The 19,945-nt window shown below is 40.1% G+C and overlaps 1 protein-coding gene across 3 annotated transcripts in view; it reads right to left on the reverse strand.

The window, feature by feature from the left end:
• klhdc3 (kelch domain containing 3) overlaps window positions 1–16,242 on the reverse strand; it is a 28,191-nt gene extending 11,949 nt beyond the window's left edge. The window contains exons 1-8 of one of the 3 annotated variants that reach the window (XM_051917082.1): window positions 16,127–16,242; window positions 14,289–14,538; window positions 13,748–13,924; window positions 11,967–12,082; window positions 11,803–11,874; window positions 10,145–10,385; window positions 9,957–10,043; window positions 9,499–9,607 (exon numbers count right to left, since the gene is read on the reverse strand). In XM_051917082.1, the coding sequence (XP_051773042.1) occupies window positions 9,499–9,607; window positions 9,957–10,043; window positions 10,145–10,385; window positions 11,803–11,874; window positions 11,967–12,082; window positions 13,748–13,924; window positions 14,289–14,442 (956 nt within the window). In that variant the 5' untranslated portion in view covers window positions 14,443–14,538; window positions 16,127–16,242. The remainder of the gene's footprint in view (window positions 1–9,498; window positions 9,608–9,956; window positions 10,044–10,144; window positions 10,386–11,802; window positions 11,875–11,966; window positions 12,083–13,747; window positions 13,925–14,288; window positions 14,539–16,126) is intronic. The other 2 variants (XM_051917081.1, XM_051917083.1) reach the window with 2 other exon arrangements.
• Between the last annotated feature and the right edge of the window lie 3,703 nt (window positions 16,243–19,945).

Genomic DNA, 19,945 nt, shown 5'->3' on the forward strand with positions numbered 1-19,945 from the left:
CGCACACACACACACGCACACACAAACACACACACTCTCTCTCACACACACACTTAACACGCACACACAAACACACTCTCACACACTCAACACACGCACACTCACACGCACACACAAACACACACACTCTCTCACACACAAACACACACTTAACGCACACACAAACACACTCTCTCACACACACAAACACACTCAACACGCACACACACACACAAACTCTCACACACGCAAACACACTCTCTCTCACACACACAAACACACACTCTCTCACACACACACTCTCTCACACACACACAAACACACACTCTCTCTCTCTCTCTCTCTCACACTCACACACACTCAGTACGTACACACACACTCTCTCTCTCTCACACACAAAAACACACGCACACACAAACACACTCTCTCAAACACACACTCAACACGCACGCACAAACTCTCTCTCACACACACAAACACTCTCACTCACACACACTCAACCACACACTTAACGCACACACAAACACACTCTCTCACACACACAAACACACTCAACACGCACACACACACACAAACTCTCACACACACAAACACACACTTAATACGCACACACAAACACACTCTCTCTCACACACACAAACACACACTCTCTCACACACACACTCTCTCTCACACACACAAACACACACTCTCTCACACACACACTCTCTCACACACACACAAACACACACTCTCTCTCTCTCTCTCTCACACTCACACACACTCAGTACGTACACACACACTCTCTCTCTCTCACACACAAAAACACACGCACACACAAACACTCTCTCAAACACACACTCAACACGCACACACAAACTCTCTCTCACACACACAAACACTCTCACTCACACACACTCAACACGCACAAACACTCTTTCACACACACACACACACTTAACGCACACACAAACACACTTTCTCTCACACACACACACACTAACACACACACTCTTTCTCACACACAAACACACACTCAACATGCACACACAAACTCTCTCACACACACACTCTATCTTACACACACACTCTATCTAACACGCACACACAAACACACACACTCACTCACACACACACACACACACACACAAACACACACTTAACACGCACACACAAACACACTCTCTCTCACACACACACACAAACACACTCTCACACAAATACACACTTAACACGCACACACAAACACTCTCTCACACACACACACGCACACACACACACACAGAAAACAATTAATCTGATATAAAAGTCTATGAGATGTACTCACTAATATAGTAAAACAAACTGCGTCAGTGAGAGTATGAGTGAGTGTGTGAGAGTGTGAGTGTGTGTATGAGTGTGTGTGTGTGTGTGTGTATGAGTGTGTGTGGAATAATTGTCGGGTCATTCAGAGATGCAGGAGGCTGATGGGAAACTAATTTGTGGTTCCGTTACATGAAATTAACTAAATGAAAAGATAAATCAAGGATGTGATTCACACATCACTTTAATTTTCACTGTAGGACTTACTTCCTGTTGATGATGTCACAACTATCGTTGAAAGCAGGCTAAGATGAAAATCAGCCAATCAGAAATGAGCAGAGCTTTGAGGGACCAATCAAACGGAGAGCTATCAAATGTGCTGTAATTATGGAGTGACGTCAGAGAAAAAAAAAAAAATCCCATGATGCCGCATGATTCAGTGCTGCTTTCATTCTCGTAACAGGTCCTGTTTTAAAGCACAGGCTCTTTCCACCTGCATTTTAGAAACTTTTTTTTTTCCCGGAGATTTCCTGTCACAATAATAACATTAAGGCACTTCTGTCACACGTCACTAGCATCATCAGCAAAGGTCACGTTAGCATGAGAGACAGACGTGTGCATGAAAATCAGCATCTGATTCAGCTTAAATCAGCACTCATCACACAGAGGAAGTGACATCAAGTCAGGATATTAAAACCATCAGGACGCTCTTCAAGAGAGAAGGCCATAAAGACACTCAGATAAATCACCAAACACACTCAACCAACCAAAACAAACAAACACTACAGAGGCGGCTCATCACCGACTCACAAGCTGCCGTCCCACGCGTATCCCAGCATGCCAATCTGTCGCATTCCTGTTTACATCCGGTGCCCGTCCCAAATCTCTGGACTAGCGGTACACAGACGAGCGGCACGAGATCATCCTCAACAATGACATCAGCTGGCACACGCATCATCAGACACACGCGTGTGAATGTGAGCGGAAACAGTCTGAGCACAGGACACACAGCGACACATCAATGACCTTAATATTCAATATTAATTTCACAATCAGAACAGAGACAGACGAGCAATTCAATGAGCAAACCACCTAAAACTCACTGGTGGGAAAAAGTGTTTTGATTATATACTTGAAATCTGGAAGGACTAAATGATTCTCATTTTTTGAGTGAATCATTCGGTCATCATTTCCTCGCCCTTGTGTCCTTCAGACCTGCAGGACTTTCTTTCTTCTGTGGAAGAAGATATTTAGAAGAACGATGGGAACCAAACAACACTGAACCCTACTGACTAAAAAAAACAAAAAAAAAACACAAACATTTTTCAAAATATCTTCTACAGAAGAAAGTAAGTCAGGTCTGAATGACATGAAGACGAGTAAATGATGACAGAATGATCATTTTAGGAGGGTTTGTAATTACTGCTGTGATGTGATAATTAGGCAGAGTCATTAAAGATCATGTGAGAAGTCATTAAATGATTTTAGTGGTTAATAAACTACTAAAGGCAGTGTGTGTGTGTGTGTGTGTGTGTGAGTGTGTGAGAGAGAGAGAGAGAGAGAGTGTGTGTGTGTGTGTGTGTGTGTGTGTGTGTGTGTGTGAGTGAGTTTGTGTGTGTGAGAGTTTGTGTGTGTGAGTGTGTGTGTGTGTGTGAGAGTGTGAGAGTGTGTGTGTGTGTGTGTGTGTGTGTGTGTGTGTGTGTGTGTGTGTGTGTGTGTGTGTGAGTGTCGTGTTGCGTCAGGTGACTCGGGGGTTCTGCAGCTCATAAATCAGAGCAGTGGCTGAATTTCACGCCTCTCTTCGGCCCAGCAGGTCTGTTTATTCTTCTGTAAGTGGCCACTAACACACACACACACACACACACACACACACACACACTCTCTCTCTCTCTCTCTCACACACACACACACACACTCACACTCACACACACACACACACTCACTCACACACTCACACACTCACTCACTCACTCACTCTCTCTCTCCGTCTCTCACACACACACACACACACACACACACTCTCTCTCTCCGTCACACACACACACACACCTGATCGTTTGAGGACTCTCATCTACATTCACAAAAATGCACAAAAAAGAAATCATGCACATATTCAGCACTAGTAAAATGTTTGACACATTTGACTGAATGGACGTTTCTCGTGATCTAAAAATGAACTTCAGTTCTACAGGCTTCTGCTCATGACTGAACTCTAGGACAAATAATATCATTCATGTATATATAATTGAGTAGAATAGTTTGAGTTGTATTGGACAGTGAAGAGTTTCCTCACACGTGTATAAGAGCTTCCCAGGATACACCAGGTAAATGTCCAGCGTGAGCAGAAGCAGCTCTAATAGGTGTGATGGGATCATCTTTCCTCTGCCGTCAGACTGAAGGCCGTGTGCCGTCGTTACGCAGCAGCAAGAGCGCGAGAACCAGCGCCGACGGGCCGCCTGACGATGACCATCGCACGTTTGGGTGACGATGATGCTGCTTTCCCAGACACCTCCACGCCACTGAACACAGAACGCTGAGAGCTTTATTGTGCTTCACTAAAGCCGTAAATTTACACTCAACAAATTCCTTCTGTTTAAGTAAATATCATAAAGGCTGCAGGAATATCACTGGAGGCGTCTGCTCAGCATCAGCACACTATAAATCTGATGGCCGTTTCCTGCGACTGAAGAAAACACAAGCAGGGTGTCTGCAGTCTGATTCATGATGCGTGCTGGGAGCGTTTGTCTCTTTCCTACAGATAAATACAAATAACTTGTGTGACCTCGCAGTCACTTTAGAGGTCAGCGCTGCAAATCAGCTCCATTAGCTGCTGCGAAGCTTCACGTGTGCATCGCTGATTGTGCTGGTGTTAATCATTAACCCTTTTCATTCAAAGATGCGAATTTAAAGGGTTAGTTCTCCCAAAAATGAAAATTCTGTCATTAATTACTCACCCTCATGTCGTTCCACACCGTAAGACCTTCGTTTATCTTCAGAACACAAATGAAATCCGAGAGTTTTTTTATCCTTCATTGAAAGCAACGAAATTACCACATTCAAGGTCCAGAAACAGTGGTTCAACCTTAATGTTATGAAGCGATAAGAATACTTTTTGTGCGCAAAAACAAAACAAAAATAATGACTTTATTCAACAATATCTTATCTCCCCTGTCTTTCTGCTACACTGTTGGCGTAGTGCTGCATTTCCGTGTTTATGTCCGAACGCCGGCTCATTATTGACCGGCTCCTGCGTCAGCATCACACGCATGCCTCGTGCTGCTCACGTGAACAGGCGTTGGCCAATACTGAGCTGCCGTTCGGACGTAGAACCTGGAAGTGCTGCAACAAAAATAGCGTAGCAGAGGAGAGACGGGAAGAGACGAATTTGTTGAATAAAGTCATTATTTTTGTTTTGTTTTTGCGCACAAAAAGTATTCTCGTCGCTTCATAACATTAAGGTTGAACCACTGTAGTCACATTGACTATTTTAACAAAGTTTTTAATTACCTTTCTGGACCTTGAATGTGGTCATTTCATTACTTTCAATGGAGGATAAAAAAACCTCTCGGATTTCATCAAAAATATCTTAATTTGTGTTCTGAAGATGAACGAAGGTCTTACAGGTTTGGAACGACATGAGGGTGAGTAATTAATGACAGAAATTTCATTTTTGGGTGAACTAACACTTCCCATGTGTTCAAGAGAACAAAATTGCCACTTTCTGGGAAACTGGCTCAAAATATTAGTAAAAAAAAGTTGCTGCATTCAGGCTCTTTTTCCTCCATCATAAATGAGTTGCGTCTCAGAGCAGCAGATGAAAGCATAATAAACGCTGTCATGTTCTCTTGCGTTCGGATGCTGGTGAATTTATGCACATTGAGAGTCTTTTATACAATATCCTAAAATTTAAAAAAATAGGCGAATGGAAACAGAGCTATTAACATGCAAACTGTGTGTGTGTGTGTGTGTGTGTTTGTGAGAGAGACTGAGCGTGTGAGAGAGAGTGTGTGTGTGTGTGAGAGAGAGTGTGTGCGAGTGTGCGTGTTTTTGTGACATATCAGGACACAAATTTGTATAATGACATGGGTATTACAACGTAAACATGGTTTATGAGGACACTTCGTGTGTCCTTGTAAACCAAATGTCTTAAAAATCATACTAAACTGTGTTTTTTTGAAATTCAAAATAATGCCCTTTTCTGTGATGGGTAGATTTAGGGGTAGGGGTAGTGTAGGGGGATAGAAAATACAGTTTGTACAGTATAAAAACCATTACGCCTATGAAGAGTCCCCGTAAACCACCATACAAGCGAGTGTGTGTGTGCGCGCGTGTTTTTGTGACATTTATGAGGACAAAAATTTGTATAATGACATGGGTATGACATAGGTATTACAAGGAGAGGGTGACTTATGAGGACATTACCCCATGTCCCCATTTTTCAAAAGGCTTTATATTATACAGAATGAGTTTTTTTGATAAAGTAAAAATGTGCACAGTTTCCTGTGATGGGTAGGTTTAGGTGTAGGGGTAGTGTAGGGGGATAGAAAATACGGTTTGTACAGTATAAAAAAACATTACACCTATGGAATGTCCACACAATTCACAAAAACAAACCTGTGTGTGTGTGTGTGAGAGAGTGAGTGAGTGTGTGTGTAGTTTGCACAGTGACCAGAAACACGCAGTAGGAACAGTGAGGCTCTAACACACACACGCGCTCACAGCATCAAGCTCTTAGTTTTAAATACAAGCAAACAAACGCGAGTCACAGAAGAGACATCATTCATCAGCGCCTCCCACACTCCCGAACACTCGCGATTCATCTGCATCTAAACGGTGAGGAGCAACAGAGGCCACACGCACAATTCCTGCAATTTCGTGGTCAGATACATGAAACGCTGCTGGCGTACGTGAGAGGGGCCGCAGGCTAACGCATGAGAGGCGTGAATGAATGAATCTGCTGTGAGGTCAGAGGTCAGCGTTTACTCTTCAAGCCTTTCTTTCCTACAGTCTGAGAGATTCAACAAAGTACCCGTTTCTAAGGCAATACAACAATCGCTGATCTTTCTTTAGTTCATCACTCATTTAGATTGAACAGTCAATATATTTCACATGAACATCTCTTTTCATTCAGATTGTCTGTTCTCAACACGTTTCCATCCAATGTTGCGTATAAAACATCATCCAGGTTCAATAGAACAAAATCATTTATGCAATATCCCCAAATGTGCATAAAATCACAAATGGAAACATAGCTAATTTCTGTTTCAGAAACCCCTCATGACATATAACTAATAAAAGTCTTGATTTGTTTTGGCAGGAGTGGGTTGTGAGATGTTTGTTATCCGCTAATGCCGTCTCACACAGGAAATCATGACTCCTGGGAGGAAATCCTGCTCTGATCCCACAGGGAAACCCAAATAAATGAGGCAAAAGTGTTTCACTCTCCTCTCAAACATTAGTCTCCGTACGGCAGATAATCCTGCTTAACTAGAGCACTTCAAGAGTTTAAGAGCAGACACACAAACAAACTCACGGGCCAGTTCTGCCATTCTAACATCTGTGTATTCACACCTTCTTCATGGAATAAAAATCCTTTAAATGCATCAAAGATTAAATATAATTTAACAGAGGTGTTAAGCATATACATGCAAAGCAATATATACTAAAGAAAATCTGCTTGTTTTTTTTTTTAATGCATTGTAAAATGTATGTATATTGTCGTCCAGCTCTAATCTGATGAATGTGACTATAAGACATGAAGATATTAAGATATTATAAACATCAACATCATGATTTTCTGTAAAGCTGCTCTGAAACAATGTGTGTTGTTAAAGTGCAAATAAATCGGTGAAGCCTGCTACATTCACATAAATCATGAAGTCACATCTGACTGAAACCATGACAGTCACACAGTCACTGCAGCGGCTCCTCGGCCGGATCCCACAATGCTGTGCGTTTAACCGGCTGAGCGGCCGTCTAATTACGAGCGGCCGATCCTATCTGCCACTATCTGCCGCTGTGGACCACACCAGAGCAGACTGACGGATAATCCTCGACTGCGGATCAGGACGGCCTGAACCGGAGCTGCACCGCAGGACCCAGCGGGACACGTCTGATAAAGTTGTTAGGCAGCTCATTACACTGCTAGCGGGGAATCAGGGCTATCAGACCCGGAGTCTGCCCTCGGCTCTCGGGATGAAAGGGAATCTTCTGGCTTCCTCAATATAAAGCTTGTACAGGATGAGCTTCAGTGCGACGGGGGTTTGAGTCTGAACCGCAGCGCTTTCTGCAGTTCAAATGGGCTATACACACACATGTACTACACTCCTGTTCATAGCAGGAAACATGTCAAACAGCAAATAAAACAGGCAAGAGTTGTGCTATATCCAGTAAAAACAGTGGTCTGATTTCTGCATCGTTCTGCAAATGCAGATTCCCTGTGATAAGCCTTACTAACACACACACACACACACACACCATGCCAAATCAATCAGGACAGTAAAGAATCAGCTCCCTTTGATTCATGAGTGTGAATTTGAATTTGGCCACAATACACAGGAAGTTGAACTGGAATGACAGGAAGAGAATTTTACTGAATCTATCTACCAACCTTCAAGCATCAAGGCTTCTTAGGGATAATTCACCCAAAAATGAAAATTATCCCATAATTTACTCACCCTCAAGCCATCCTAGGTGTATATGACTTCTTTCAGACAAACACAATTGGAGATATATATAAAAAATATCCTTGCTCCTCCAAACTTTATAATGGTTGTGAATGGGGGGGCACATTTTGAAGCCCAAAAAGAAGTGCATCCATCCATCATAAAAGTAATCCATACGGCTCCAGGGGGTTAATAAAGGCCTTCTGAAGCGAAGTGACACGTTTTTGTAAGAAAAATATCCATATTTAAAACTTTATCAATTAAAATTCTTCCGCCAAACGACCACACACATACTGTGCAAGTTGACCAAATGAGTGAACCCTTGACACGATGTTTGGCGCAGGATGTAGGGGTAGCGTAAGTAAGCGGTTCAAATAGGGCTGTGCAACAAACTTAAACTTCTCTTGTATCGAAATCCTCTGACATTTCTGTTTAAAAAATCTCATTTTAGACTTCTAATTCATGATTTGGTGTTTTGTTTTGCTCTATCCTCTGAGCTTCTGCGTTCATCATTGCGTCAGGTGAGGGGTCACCACCGCAAATCGATGCATACGGCCGTCTGCCGGAAGCTAGTTATTTTACTTTATAAGGTTTTAAATAGTGATATTTTTCTTACAAAAACCCATCACTTCAGAAGGCCTTTATTAACCCCCTGAAGCCGTATGGATTATATTTATGATAGATGAAAGAATTGGGTTTTTTTTGGCCTTTTACTGTCATTATAAAGCTTGGTATAACCAGGATATTTATAAATATGTGACCCTGGACACAAAAACAGTCATAAGGGTAAATTTTTTGAAATTGAGATTTATACATTATGTGAAAGCTGAATAAATAAGCTTTCCATTGATGTATGGTTTGTTAGAATATTTGGCTGAGATACAACTATTTGAAAATCTGGAATCTGAGGGTGCAAAAAAATCAAAATATTGAGAAAATCACCTTTAAAGTTGTCCAAATGAAGTCCTTAGCAACGCATATTACTTACAAAAAATACATTTTTGATATATTTATGGTAGGAAATTTCTTCATGGAACATGATCTCCATACAATATCCACTGGCTTGAGGTTAAGTAAATCATGGGATAACTTTCATTTTTGTGTGAACTATCCTTAAGAAGCCTTGATGTTTGAAGGTTGACAGATAGATAGCTAGATAGATAGACAGAAAGAAATATTTTAAATGTTTATTTTAAAAATACATACATAATAAAATGTATGGCTTGAGGGTGAGTAAATCATGGGATAATTGTCATTTTTGGGTGAACTATCCCTTTAAACTTTTTTTCAAAACTTTCCAGCAAGGTTTTGTCAAAGTTTCAAAGTTTGTCTTGAGTTGCTTTTCTAGTTTAAAATGAACCATTTGAATTTCTTTGAATTCCAATTCATTTTAATTCTACTTCCTTACACACACATTGATTTCACATAAGTTTGTGACTGATGGCGCCAGTTTAATGCTCAGTGAGCACATGTGCAACACATGGTTTTGGGTCATGTTCATTTCCCAGTAAATTCACTTCCAAACAAAACACGCAACATCAGCATTCAGAGTCATGTGACGTGCTGTGCTCACCTGGTTCCTCCGAAGAGGATGATGCGATCTCCCACCATACAGCAGCACTGTCTCCGCCTGGGACACGGACCTTTACCCTTTGGCTCCACCTTCTTCCAGGAGAATGCCTCTGTACACACAGACACAGACATCACTAGCTGAAAGATGAGCAGGTGATCAGTCTGTACTGATGAACACACAGTGATACGCTCCACTGACCAACACAAGAGCAGGTTTTATGCCTTATTTAGTCACCCGGCTCATGCCGTATGTGTGTTTTTAGTTGTCAGACAAGAGACAGAAGGCGAGTAAGAATTTTAAACAAAAAACCCTGCCAACTCATAATTTTTCTGTGGCAGTCAAATGAAATAATATGGGACAAAACAACACGCTGTGAGCACAATCCATTAAAACTGCTGAAAGAATTCCAACATATTGACCTTGAGCACATGAAATCAAGAATGTATGAGAAGAATCACCTGGATTGAACTTCCAGAGGTCGTTGAAGTGTCGATCCAGACGAGCATTATAACCACCGAATATGTACAGTTCTCCATTGTAAGCAACTTTCAGAGGGAAATCAAGAAAAACGTTAAGAGAAAAACTACATGAAGGGCTGAATCCAGTTCCACAACATCAGCGTCTGTGTTCGTGTGTGTTTGCTCACAGGCTGAATGGCTCCGTCGGCCCTCGGGCAGCAGCTGCGCAGACGCCGTGTTCAGCCAGCAGTTGGTCTCCGTGTCGAAGATCTTGATTTTATTGCAGTAGATCTCGTTGTTTGAGTGGAAGGGGCCGAATCGATCCGCTCTCCCTCCAAACACGAACATCTTAGTGCCGATGATGGTGGCCGAGTGAAAATCTCTCCATCGAGCCGGCGTTCCCTGCGGAGACGGACGCCACGAGTCAGACTACAAATGGCACAATGGATGAAAACAAACATGAAGTGGCAGTGAACACACACACACCATCAAACAGACAATCACACAATCACAAACTCTGTCTGCAGAGCTGGGTAGATTACTTACAAATTGAAATCAGTTACTGATTACAGATTACATGACAAAAATTGTAGTTGATAACGTAATCCATTACATTACACATTTACGGTAATGTAATCTGACTACTTTTTGATTACTTTTAGATTGAACATAATGTATATAAGAAAAATTTAAGTAGTGAGGAGAATAAATGAATTATGAATAATTTACTGCTATTGTGGAAATAACATGTAATAATGTAATCAATAAAAAATAATGGTAGTCTGATTACAAGTATTTTAAAATGTACAAGTACTTAATTTTTGTAATCTGATTACGTAATCCAGATTACATGTCTGTGATGTTGTGTTATAGTGACAGTAGCTCTTTATTCTCTACTAGACACACAGATCAAAGCCTGATGAAGCTCCACGGTGCCATCTAGTGACAACAGACCATACAGCAAGTGTGTGTCTAAACCTAGTCAGCTGACTACCTAGATCACGTTTTTGGGAATCATAGTGTAAGGATTAAGAATTACACAACCATCTAATATCCCTCATTTCAGCTAAAGCTGCTAGTAATGGTTGGTCTGCAGTAAAGGCAGGTAAAAGTCTTTTCATCCAATGATATAAATGGAATGAAGTGAAATTGAAATGTATTTTTAAAAGAACAGGAGAAAACAGCCCTGTTGCCACCGGCAAAAATAAAAAAATATGCAAGTAAAAAGCTCATTTTTTAAAGGTGAAACAAACACTAAAGACTAACTGAACTCGCTTAACCTGTTAGCAGTCTTTCTGAGCAGAACTTAAATGGTTGCAGTTCATGAACGATTTGGAAACACAACTAACAGACCTATGGTTGGTCTATTTTTAAAGAAAACACTATTGCAGAAGTGGTTTAGGGGTAACCTTAAAAAGGTGGGTAAGATTAAAGTGTAAAAAAGTTACTGAAGTTTAAGTTCAAGCAAATATAGTCAACTAAACATTTTTTATTTTATATAAAATATATATTTTACAAAATATTTTGGACTAAACAGTTTGAGCCGTTTTTTTATCTATCTATCTATCTATCTATCTATCTATCAGAATCTGTCTGGAAACAGTAGGTCATCTGGGTAATTTTCATTTTCACATACTACTCTGTTCACATACTGATTTTTGCCTACTCTAAAGTAGGTAAATATGTGATTTCAGATGCAGCCATGCACTCATCAGATGCCAAAACTTATATCCCATGATCCTCTGCTGCAGCACAGTGATGATGTCATAACGCATGAGAACACTCTTGAACAACAGTATATGAGAAGAGCAGCTGATCACACAGGCAGAGAGACGTTCACACTCACCCGGGCGTTCACGAGTGACCAGCACATGCTGCTGGTGTCCAGCTTGTGAATGTCATTGGAGAAACAGTCGGCCTGAGAACACAAACACAGACATCTTTAGTGAATTTGTCACGTTTGGTACTTAACTGAAGTTCATCATGAGGGACGTCACTGAAGCTACACACCAGTTGCTCATATCCGCCAAAGATGTACATGGCTTTTCCTAGAACGCATGCTGAGTGTCCGTCTCTGGCGCCTGGAACCGTTCCCGAGATCTTGGGTGTGAACCATCGGTGCTGATCTGAGAACAGCAACAATCATCCGTTTAGCAGATGCTCTTATCCAGCAGCTCACAAATGACAAATACAACAAGCCATTCATCTTAAAGCATTAGTTCACTTCAGAATTCAAATTTCCTGATAATTTACTCACCCCCATGTCATCCAAGATGTTTATGTCTTTCTTTCTTCAGTCGAAAAGAAATCAAGTTTTTTTTAAGGAAAACATTCCAGGATTTTTCTCCATATAGTGGACTTCACTGGGGTACAACGGGTTGAAGGTCCAAATGTCAGTTTCAGTGCAGCTTCAAAGAGCTCTACATGATCCCAGACGAGGAATAAGGGTCTTACCTAGCGAAACGATCAGTCATTTTCTAAAAAAAAAATACAAATTTATATATTTTTTAACCACAAATGCTCATCTTGCACTGCTCTGCGATGCGCCACGCATTACGTAATCACGTTGGAAAGGTTACGCGTGAAGTAGGCAGAAGTACCACGGTAGGGCGAAAAACTCCATCTCATTTTCTCCTCCAACTTCAAAATCATCCGACATCATTGTTTTACGTTTTTTGTAAAGGCCGTTTGACTTAGTCTTTGCACGTTCAGTTTGTAGACACTGGATCAGTACTTCTGCCTACGACACACGTGACCTTTCCAGCGTGATTACGTAATGCGTGGCGCATCACAGAGCAGTGCAAGACAAGCATTTGTGGTTAAAAAGTACATACATTTTTATTTTTTTTAGAAAATGGCCGATTGTTTCACTAGATAAGACCCTTATTCCTCATCTGGGATTGTGTAGAGCTCTTTGAAGCTGCACTGAAACTGACATTTGGACCTTTAACCCGTTGCTAACTGTTGATGGAGAAAAATCCTGGAATGTTTTCCTCAAATACCTTAATTTCTTTTCGACTGAAGAAAGAAAGACATAAACATCTTGGATGACATGGGGGTGAGTAACACTAATAACACAATCAGACTAAAGTCACGTTCTCAAACTGATTCAAACCATCAACTCCACTGGTTTCTTCTGACAAAGTCATTTTCTAAGTGTAACATATCGATCATCATGGATCAACTGGTGCTGATTAAATACAGAGAAACTGTTGTTTTGTGTGTGAAAATTAAATCACGATCAAGAAAAAAAAAACGAGATCAAACAGTGGAACAAATAAAAATGTTTTTGTGCGTTCTTTAGTGTATTATAATTATGGTAACACTACAATAAAGTTTGTTAACATTAGTTAATGCATTAGCTAACATGAGCTAACTATGAGCAATATGTGCATTTATTATTCTTTGTTTAATGTTTGATCATGTTAGTCCACAGAGCATTAACTAAAGTTAAACTTAAAAAAGTATTATTAAATGTCGAAATTACCATTAAAAATGATTAATAAATGCTGCAGAAGTGTTGTTTATTGTTAGTAACTGATGTAGCTAACTAATGTTAACAAATTAAACCTTATTGTAAAGTATTAAAAAATCAGGACATACACAACGAAACACTGATTTATGACCAAATATCAGCATATTACATCGGCAAATCCATAATCCGACAACACAACGAACCCACTGGACGTGACGAGCTCAAAGCATAAGATAACGAAGATAAGCCTCCGAACATCTGTTGAAGCATGTGCTTTTATTCTGTTTGAGCGCAAGGCTGTGTGAGCGACACCTACTGACGTCGAAGGCATACAGCACATTACACGCGCCCTCTGTGTCATTCCTCCCGCCCCAGATGAAGATGGTCTCGTCCAGCAGGACCGCAGTATGTCCGTAGCGCATGTAGGGCACTTCACGAGTGTGCTCACGGCCTCCGGTCCGCACGGGCGGCAGCTTCGTCCAGCGCAGGGACACTGCCGAGGACAGAGAGACAGGTGAGATGCCAAAAGTATGTGACGTCAAAAACACAGATGAATGTGTTTTTTTCTTTCATTCAGTTAAATTCAAGTATATTTGTATAGCACTTTCCACAATACATCATTTGAAAGCATCTTCACAGGAAATGCTTGTTTAAATGTTACAGTTTAGGAAGTATTCTGTTATCAGTCAAAGTAACATCCATAAGACACTATATTATGATGCATGTCATGTGATTAGTTAATGTCATGTGTTCAGACACAACAAGACTTTGATCTGAATTTGAATATTGTGTTGAGCTGATTTGAATATGAATATGAGCAGCAGTGTTCAAATGTGGTAGAACAGGTCGGGCCTCACCCGTGTTGAAGACATGCACGTCGATCTGCCTCAGGGTGTCGTAGTCTTCTCCCGAGCAGTACCCGCCGAACGAGTAGACCTTGTGTCCAACCGCCACCGCCGCGTGGTTGACCCGCCGAGGGCCGCCCTCCAGGTGCACCGTCCAGCGTAACATCCCACGCTCGGCCACCGCCGCACCGCTGCGCCTAAACCATCACCACAGCAGCGACATCACTGCTCCATCAGACACCGGCCAATCAAATGACAGCTGCTGATAGACAGACAGAGAGAAAGACAGGCTGCTCATTCCACACATCTAGAGAATCATGTCTTTATCATGAGCTGTGAAAGACAACTAAAATTGACAAAACTTGATCTGAATAATGACACTATTGTCTTCGCTTTACAGCTGCATTAAATCAATAACATTACTGAATAAAGTCAGTAAACAGGGAGCATTCTATAATATGAATAAAGCACACTGATCACTTCTTATGTTTGTGTTTGACAGATTCAGACAGATTAAGAGTCTCTGCTACTGCAGAGTATAAATATATAATCATATCTCTGGAGGCACATGCCAGAATATATTTAGAGAAACAACAGCCCATCATCACGTCTCACATGACAGACGGCTGCGTCTCAAAACACACACTGCAGGAACCTTCTGAGAACTGCTGTCTAGTGGCTGTGTGACTAACTATCAATCGGTCAATCACATTTATTTCTAAAGGACATTTAAAAACAACACATGCTGGCCAAAGTGTTTTTCATACCAGGACCTAACAAATTCATGCAACCTAAAAGCATGAGACCAAGTCCAGAACAAATACATAAACTACTGTAAATTAAATACAGTCGAATGCAAGTGAGAACAAATAAGTGAGATTTAAAAACATAAAGAGAGGTACAGGATCTAATATGAAGAGGTTTAATAGTCGAGGAGCTGCAACTCCTTTTGATTTTAGACGAGACTTGGGAATAGTTAACTGAAACCTCTGTGAAGATCTTAATGGTCTAGAGGACGTTCAGCAATATAACTGAGTGACAAGTCATTTATACCCTTAGATTTAGGTTTTTAACTAAATTTAGAGACCCATCCAGAGGAAGCCCTCTAACCTTTAACCTTTAAATGACAGCGTATTAATAGAAACACACAGTTAATCATTTCACTCCAAAGTTTAAAACAATGATATTTAATTTTACTGAAGGTTTGACTGAGTAAAACAGCATCATTTCAGAAACACAATAGATTTAACGTGCATTAGAAAACAGTTTGTCCATCCACGCACACAAATATATGTGTCTGATTTGAATAAGATTTATTCATATCTATATATTTAAGTCTTTTTTGCTAGGACATCAGAAATAATGGTAGTAAAACAAACTAAACGTGTGTCTGTTTTTATCCGGGAGCAATATGACCGTAGATAAGAGTTATTCGTTCAGAAAAATTTATTTTATTTATATATATATATATAATAGCGAATAAATCAGCTGTAAAGTGCAGTGCTAGCACGATTAGCACTGTCAACACAACTTCACTACACAAACTGCTCAAACAATCAGATCAAAATATTCCTTTCACCAAAACTGAATTGCTATTTTGGCATAAAATCGAAACAAGACATTCAGATCAAAGATAATAATTCATCTGTCTGGTATCAAGGGTCATTATTAGCCGCTCCGGCTAACCGGGCTAAATCAAGCTAAAACCAATCAGCCATACGAACAGATTAAAACACAGACATATGAACAGCACAGAATATGTTGTATATGTATATGTGTAAATAAAGGTATTACATATAAATGTGGTGTTAATAAAAGCTGATGTTGTTGAGCAGAATTTCTCCTCTTACCTTCAGTGTGCTAATGTTCAAAATTATGAACGCGCTCTGGCGCCCTCTGCCGACTAACTCACACTCACACTCACACACTCACTCACTCACTCACACACACACACACACACACACACACACACACACACACACACACACACACACACACACACACACACACGTTTGTTTTGCTATACTTGTGAGGACCTCCACCTAATGGTTTTTATACTGTATTGTTCTGTATTTTTACATTTTCAAAAAAACACATTTTATTATGTTTATTAATCAATTTAGGGAATCTCTCTCTCACACACACACACACACACACACACACTTTATTAATATGGCACATATAGTCTTATTTTAGAGTTAGTCTTATTTCTTATTTTTAGAGTTGAACCTTGACTAAAATGGGGCCCAGGTCAGGAAGCAAACAGACCTGCTAAACTGACCGTCTGCCAGCCGGCTCACGTCACAGAAGTCAGATAAAAACCTAACACATAGAGACTCTTTCACCTAGATATCATCATATATAGACTGTGTCTGTTCTCTGAACTAGGAAATACAAAAAACTCCCTAACCCATTTAAGGGTAAAAATTTAATTGATGTTCAATAAATAAAAAACAGATATAATACAGATGAACAAATGATAAAGCTTGGGTTGCTGAATATTAGATCCCTTTCTTCAAAAGCACTTATTGTAAATGATATGATGACAGATTATAATCTAGATGTGCTGTGTTTGACAGAAACCTTGCTAAAACTAGATGATTACATTACTTTAAATGAGTCCATCCCCAAAGATTACTATTATAAACACAAGCTTCATCTGAAAGGCAAAGAGGGAGGTGTTGCTGTAATTTATAGTAATATCTTCAGTATTACTCAGAAGTCTAGTTTCAAATGTAATTCCTTCGAAGTGTTGGTGCTCTATAATGCTATCTAGTGTAAGTGATAAATCACATTTGACATTTGTGCTGGCTACTGTATACAGGCCACCAGGGCACCATACAGACTTTATCAAAGAATTTGCTGATTTTCTATTGGAGTTAGTACTGGCTGCTGATAAAGTCCTAATTGTTGGTGATTTTAATATCCATGTAGATAATGAAAAAGTCACATTGGGATTGACATTTACAGACATTCTAAACTCTACTGGAGTTAGACAACACATGTCAGGACCCACTCATATTCGTAATCATACTTCAGATCTAATATTGTCACATGGAATCAACGTTTATGGTGTTGAAATTCTGCAGCAAGGCAATGACATCTCAGATCATTCTCCAGTCTTGTGTATACTACATTTACCCAAGGCTGCAAAACCACCTCCCTGTTACAAATATGGTACAACTATCACTCCTACTACTAAAGATTGCTTTATAAATAATCTACCTGATCAGTTTTATCTCCTCAGCATACCAGATAGCTTAGAAACTACTGACTCTCTCTTTTTCAGCACTTTAGACATGGTTGCTCCTTTGCGTTTAAAGAAGATTAAGGAAAATAGTCCAACGCCGTGGTACAACGAGAACACTCGGGCCCTTAAGAGAGCAGCCAGAAAAATGGAGCGTAGCTGGAAGAAAACAAAACTAGAGGTTTTTAGCATTTCATGGAAGGAAAGCATTATTGCATTAAAAACTGCTAGATCTGCTTACTTTTCGACTCTCTTAGAAGAAAACTGACACAATTTGATACAGTGGCTAAATTAATGAGAAATAAAGCTTCAACTTCAGATGTTTCCAAATAGCAGGTCAGTAATGACTTTATGAACTTCATTACTTGCAAAATTGATAATATTAGAAAATTATAACAATGCAACGTCTACTACAGTATCGAATCAGAGAGTGCATTGTAGTGTCCGTGAGGAAAAATTCCATTCATTCATTGCTATAGGAGAGGAAGAATTGTATAAACTCGTTAAATCATCCAATTCAACAAGCGTTAGACCCTATAGCAACTAAGCTACTGAAAGAAATGCTTCCAGAGGTCATAGATCCTCTTCTTAGTATCATTAATTCATCTTGTGTACCAAAAACCTTTAAGTGGGCTATTAATAAAATTAATGACCCGCCATGGCCGCCCACGTCTCCGGACCCGCCATGGCCGTCCACGGCTCCGGTCACAGTTCCCTCTGTTCCCGGACTCCATTTCCCAAGATCCTCCTGTTTCCACACCTGCACTCACTTCCTCGTCATCTCCCCATCATCACGGATTACCTGCACCTGCTCCTGATCATCTGCACTCCCTTTATATTGGACTCACTCCCTGCACTCCTTGTCTGTTCTATTGTTAACCCGAGTGTGTATATGTGTGTTTCACCTTCTTTGTTATTAAATACCCATTATTGTGGATCTCCGTATATGCTTCATCTCTTCAACACCAGCTACACGTAACATCATTAGAGTTATAAATGATTTGCTCTTACCATCAGATCGTAGTTGTATCTCTTCATTAGTGTTACTGGATCTTAGTGCTGCATTTGACACTATCCACCACAGCATTCTTTCGAATAGACTCGAAAATTATGTCGGCATTAGTGGAATTGCATTGGCATGGTTCAAATCATACTTATCTGACCATTATCAGTTTGTAGCATTAAATGAAGAGCTGTCATAACGATCACAAGTTCAATATGGAGTACAGCAAGGCTCAGTACTAGGAACGTTGCTTTTTACCCTGTACATCCTATCCTATCATTGGGGAGATATAATTAGGAAGCATGGCGTTAGTTTTCACTGCTACGCTGATGATACTCGGCTCTATATTTCTTCGTGCCCTGACGAACCTTACCAATTCACAAAATTAACGGAATGCATAGCTGATATAAAAATAATTGGATGACTAGTAATTTCCTACTGCTTTATTCTGAAAAAACAGATATTCTAATTATTGCACCAAAAACCTCTGCACATAATAACCTAGAATACTGTCTAACACTTGATGGCTGCTCTGTTAAGTCTTCTTCGTCAGTTAGGAACCTGGGTGTGCTCTTTGATACCAATCTACCATTTGAAAGCCATGTTTCTAGCATCTGTAAAACCGCATTTTTCCATCTTAAAGACATATCTTAAATTACGAAATACGCTCTCAATGACAAATGCAGAACAGTTAGTTCATGCGTTCATGACCTCAAGGCTAGATTACTGTAATGCTCTACTGGGTGGTTGCCCTGTATGCTTAATAAACAAACTCCAGCTGGTCCAAAACTTACTAGAACCAGGAAGAAGGATTAGAATGGTATTGTCAACACTGCACTGGCTCCCTTTTAAACTTTGTACACATTTTAAAATCTCACTAATTATTTACTTACGTAACATATCATTGTCCTTCACATCTATTGCAATCTCAAAATTCTGGCCAGGTGATAATACCTAGAATATCAAAATCAACTGCAGGCGGTAGTTCCTATTTAGCTCCCAAACTTTGGAACAGTCTTCCTAGCCTTGTTAAACTGACAAACATACTCTGTCAGTTTAAATCTAGACTAAAGATCTCTTTAGCCTGGCATACACATAACACATTCTCTGCGTCTCAATCAGCTCCCTAGGTCGTGAATCAGTATATCGTGTGAATGTGGCTGACTACTTGAATAGTGCCCTGACAACTGAACTAGGGAGCTGACTGAGACGCACACATTATCACATTTCTATAATTCGTATCCATCTAAAAAATAATAATGGTGACTTGACTCACACACACACACACACTCGCACACACACACACACACACACACACTTGCATAAGCTTTCATTGAGAAGAAATGGGGTTTGAGTATTATTATTATTATTATTATTCATAAAAAGACGTTATATTGTTTCTCTATGTAGTAATGTTGT

This window comes from Ctenopharyngodon idella, chromosome 13 (genome assembly GCF_019924925.1).
Source record: "Ctenopharyngodon idella isolate HZGC_01 chromosome 13, HZGC01, whole genome shotgun sequence".
In the NCBI taxonomy this organism is placed as follows: Eukaryota; Metazoa; Chordata; class Actinopteri; order Cypriniformes; family Xenocyprididae; genus Ctenopharyngodon; species Ctenopharyngodon idella.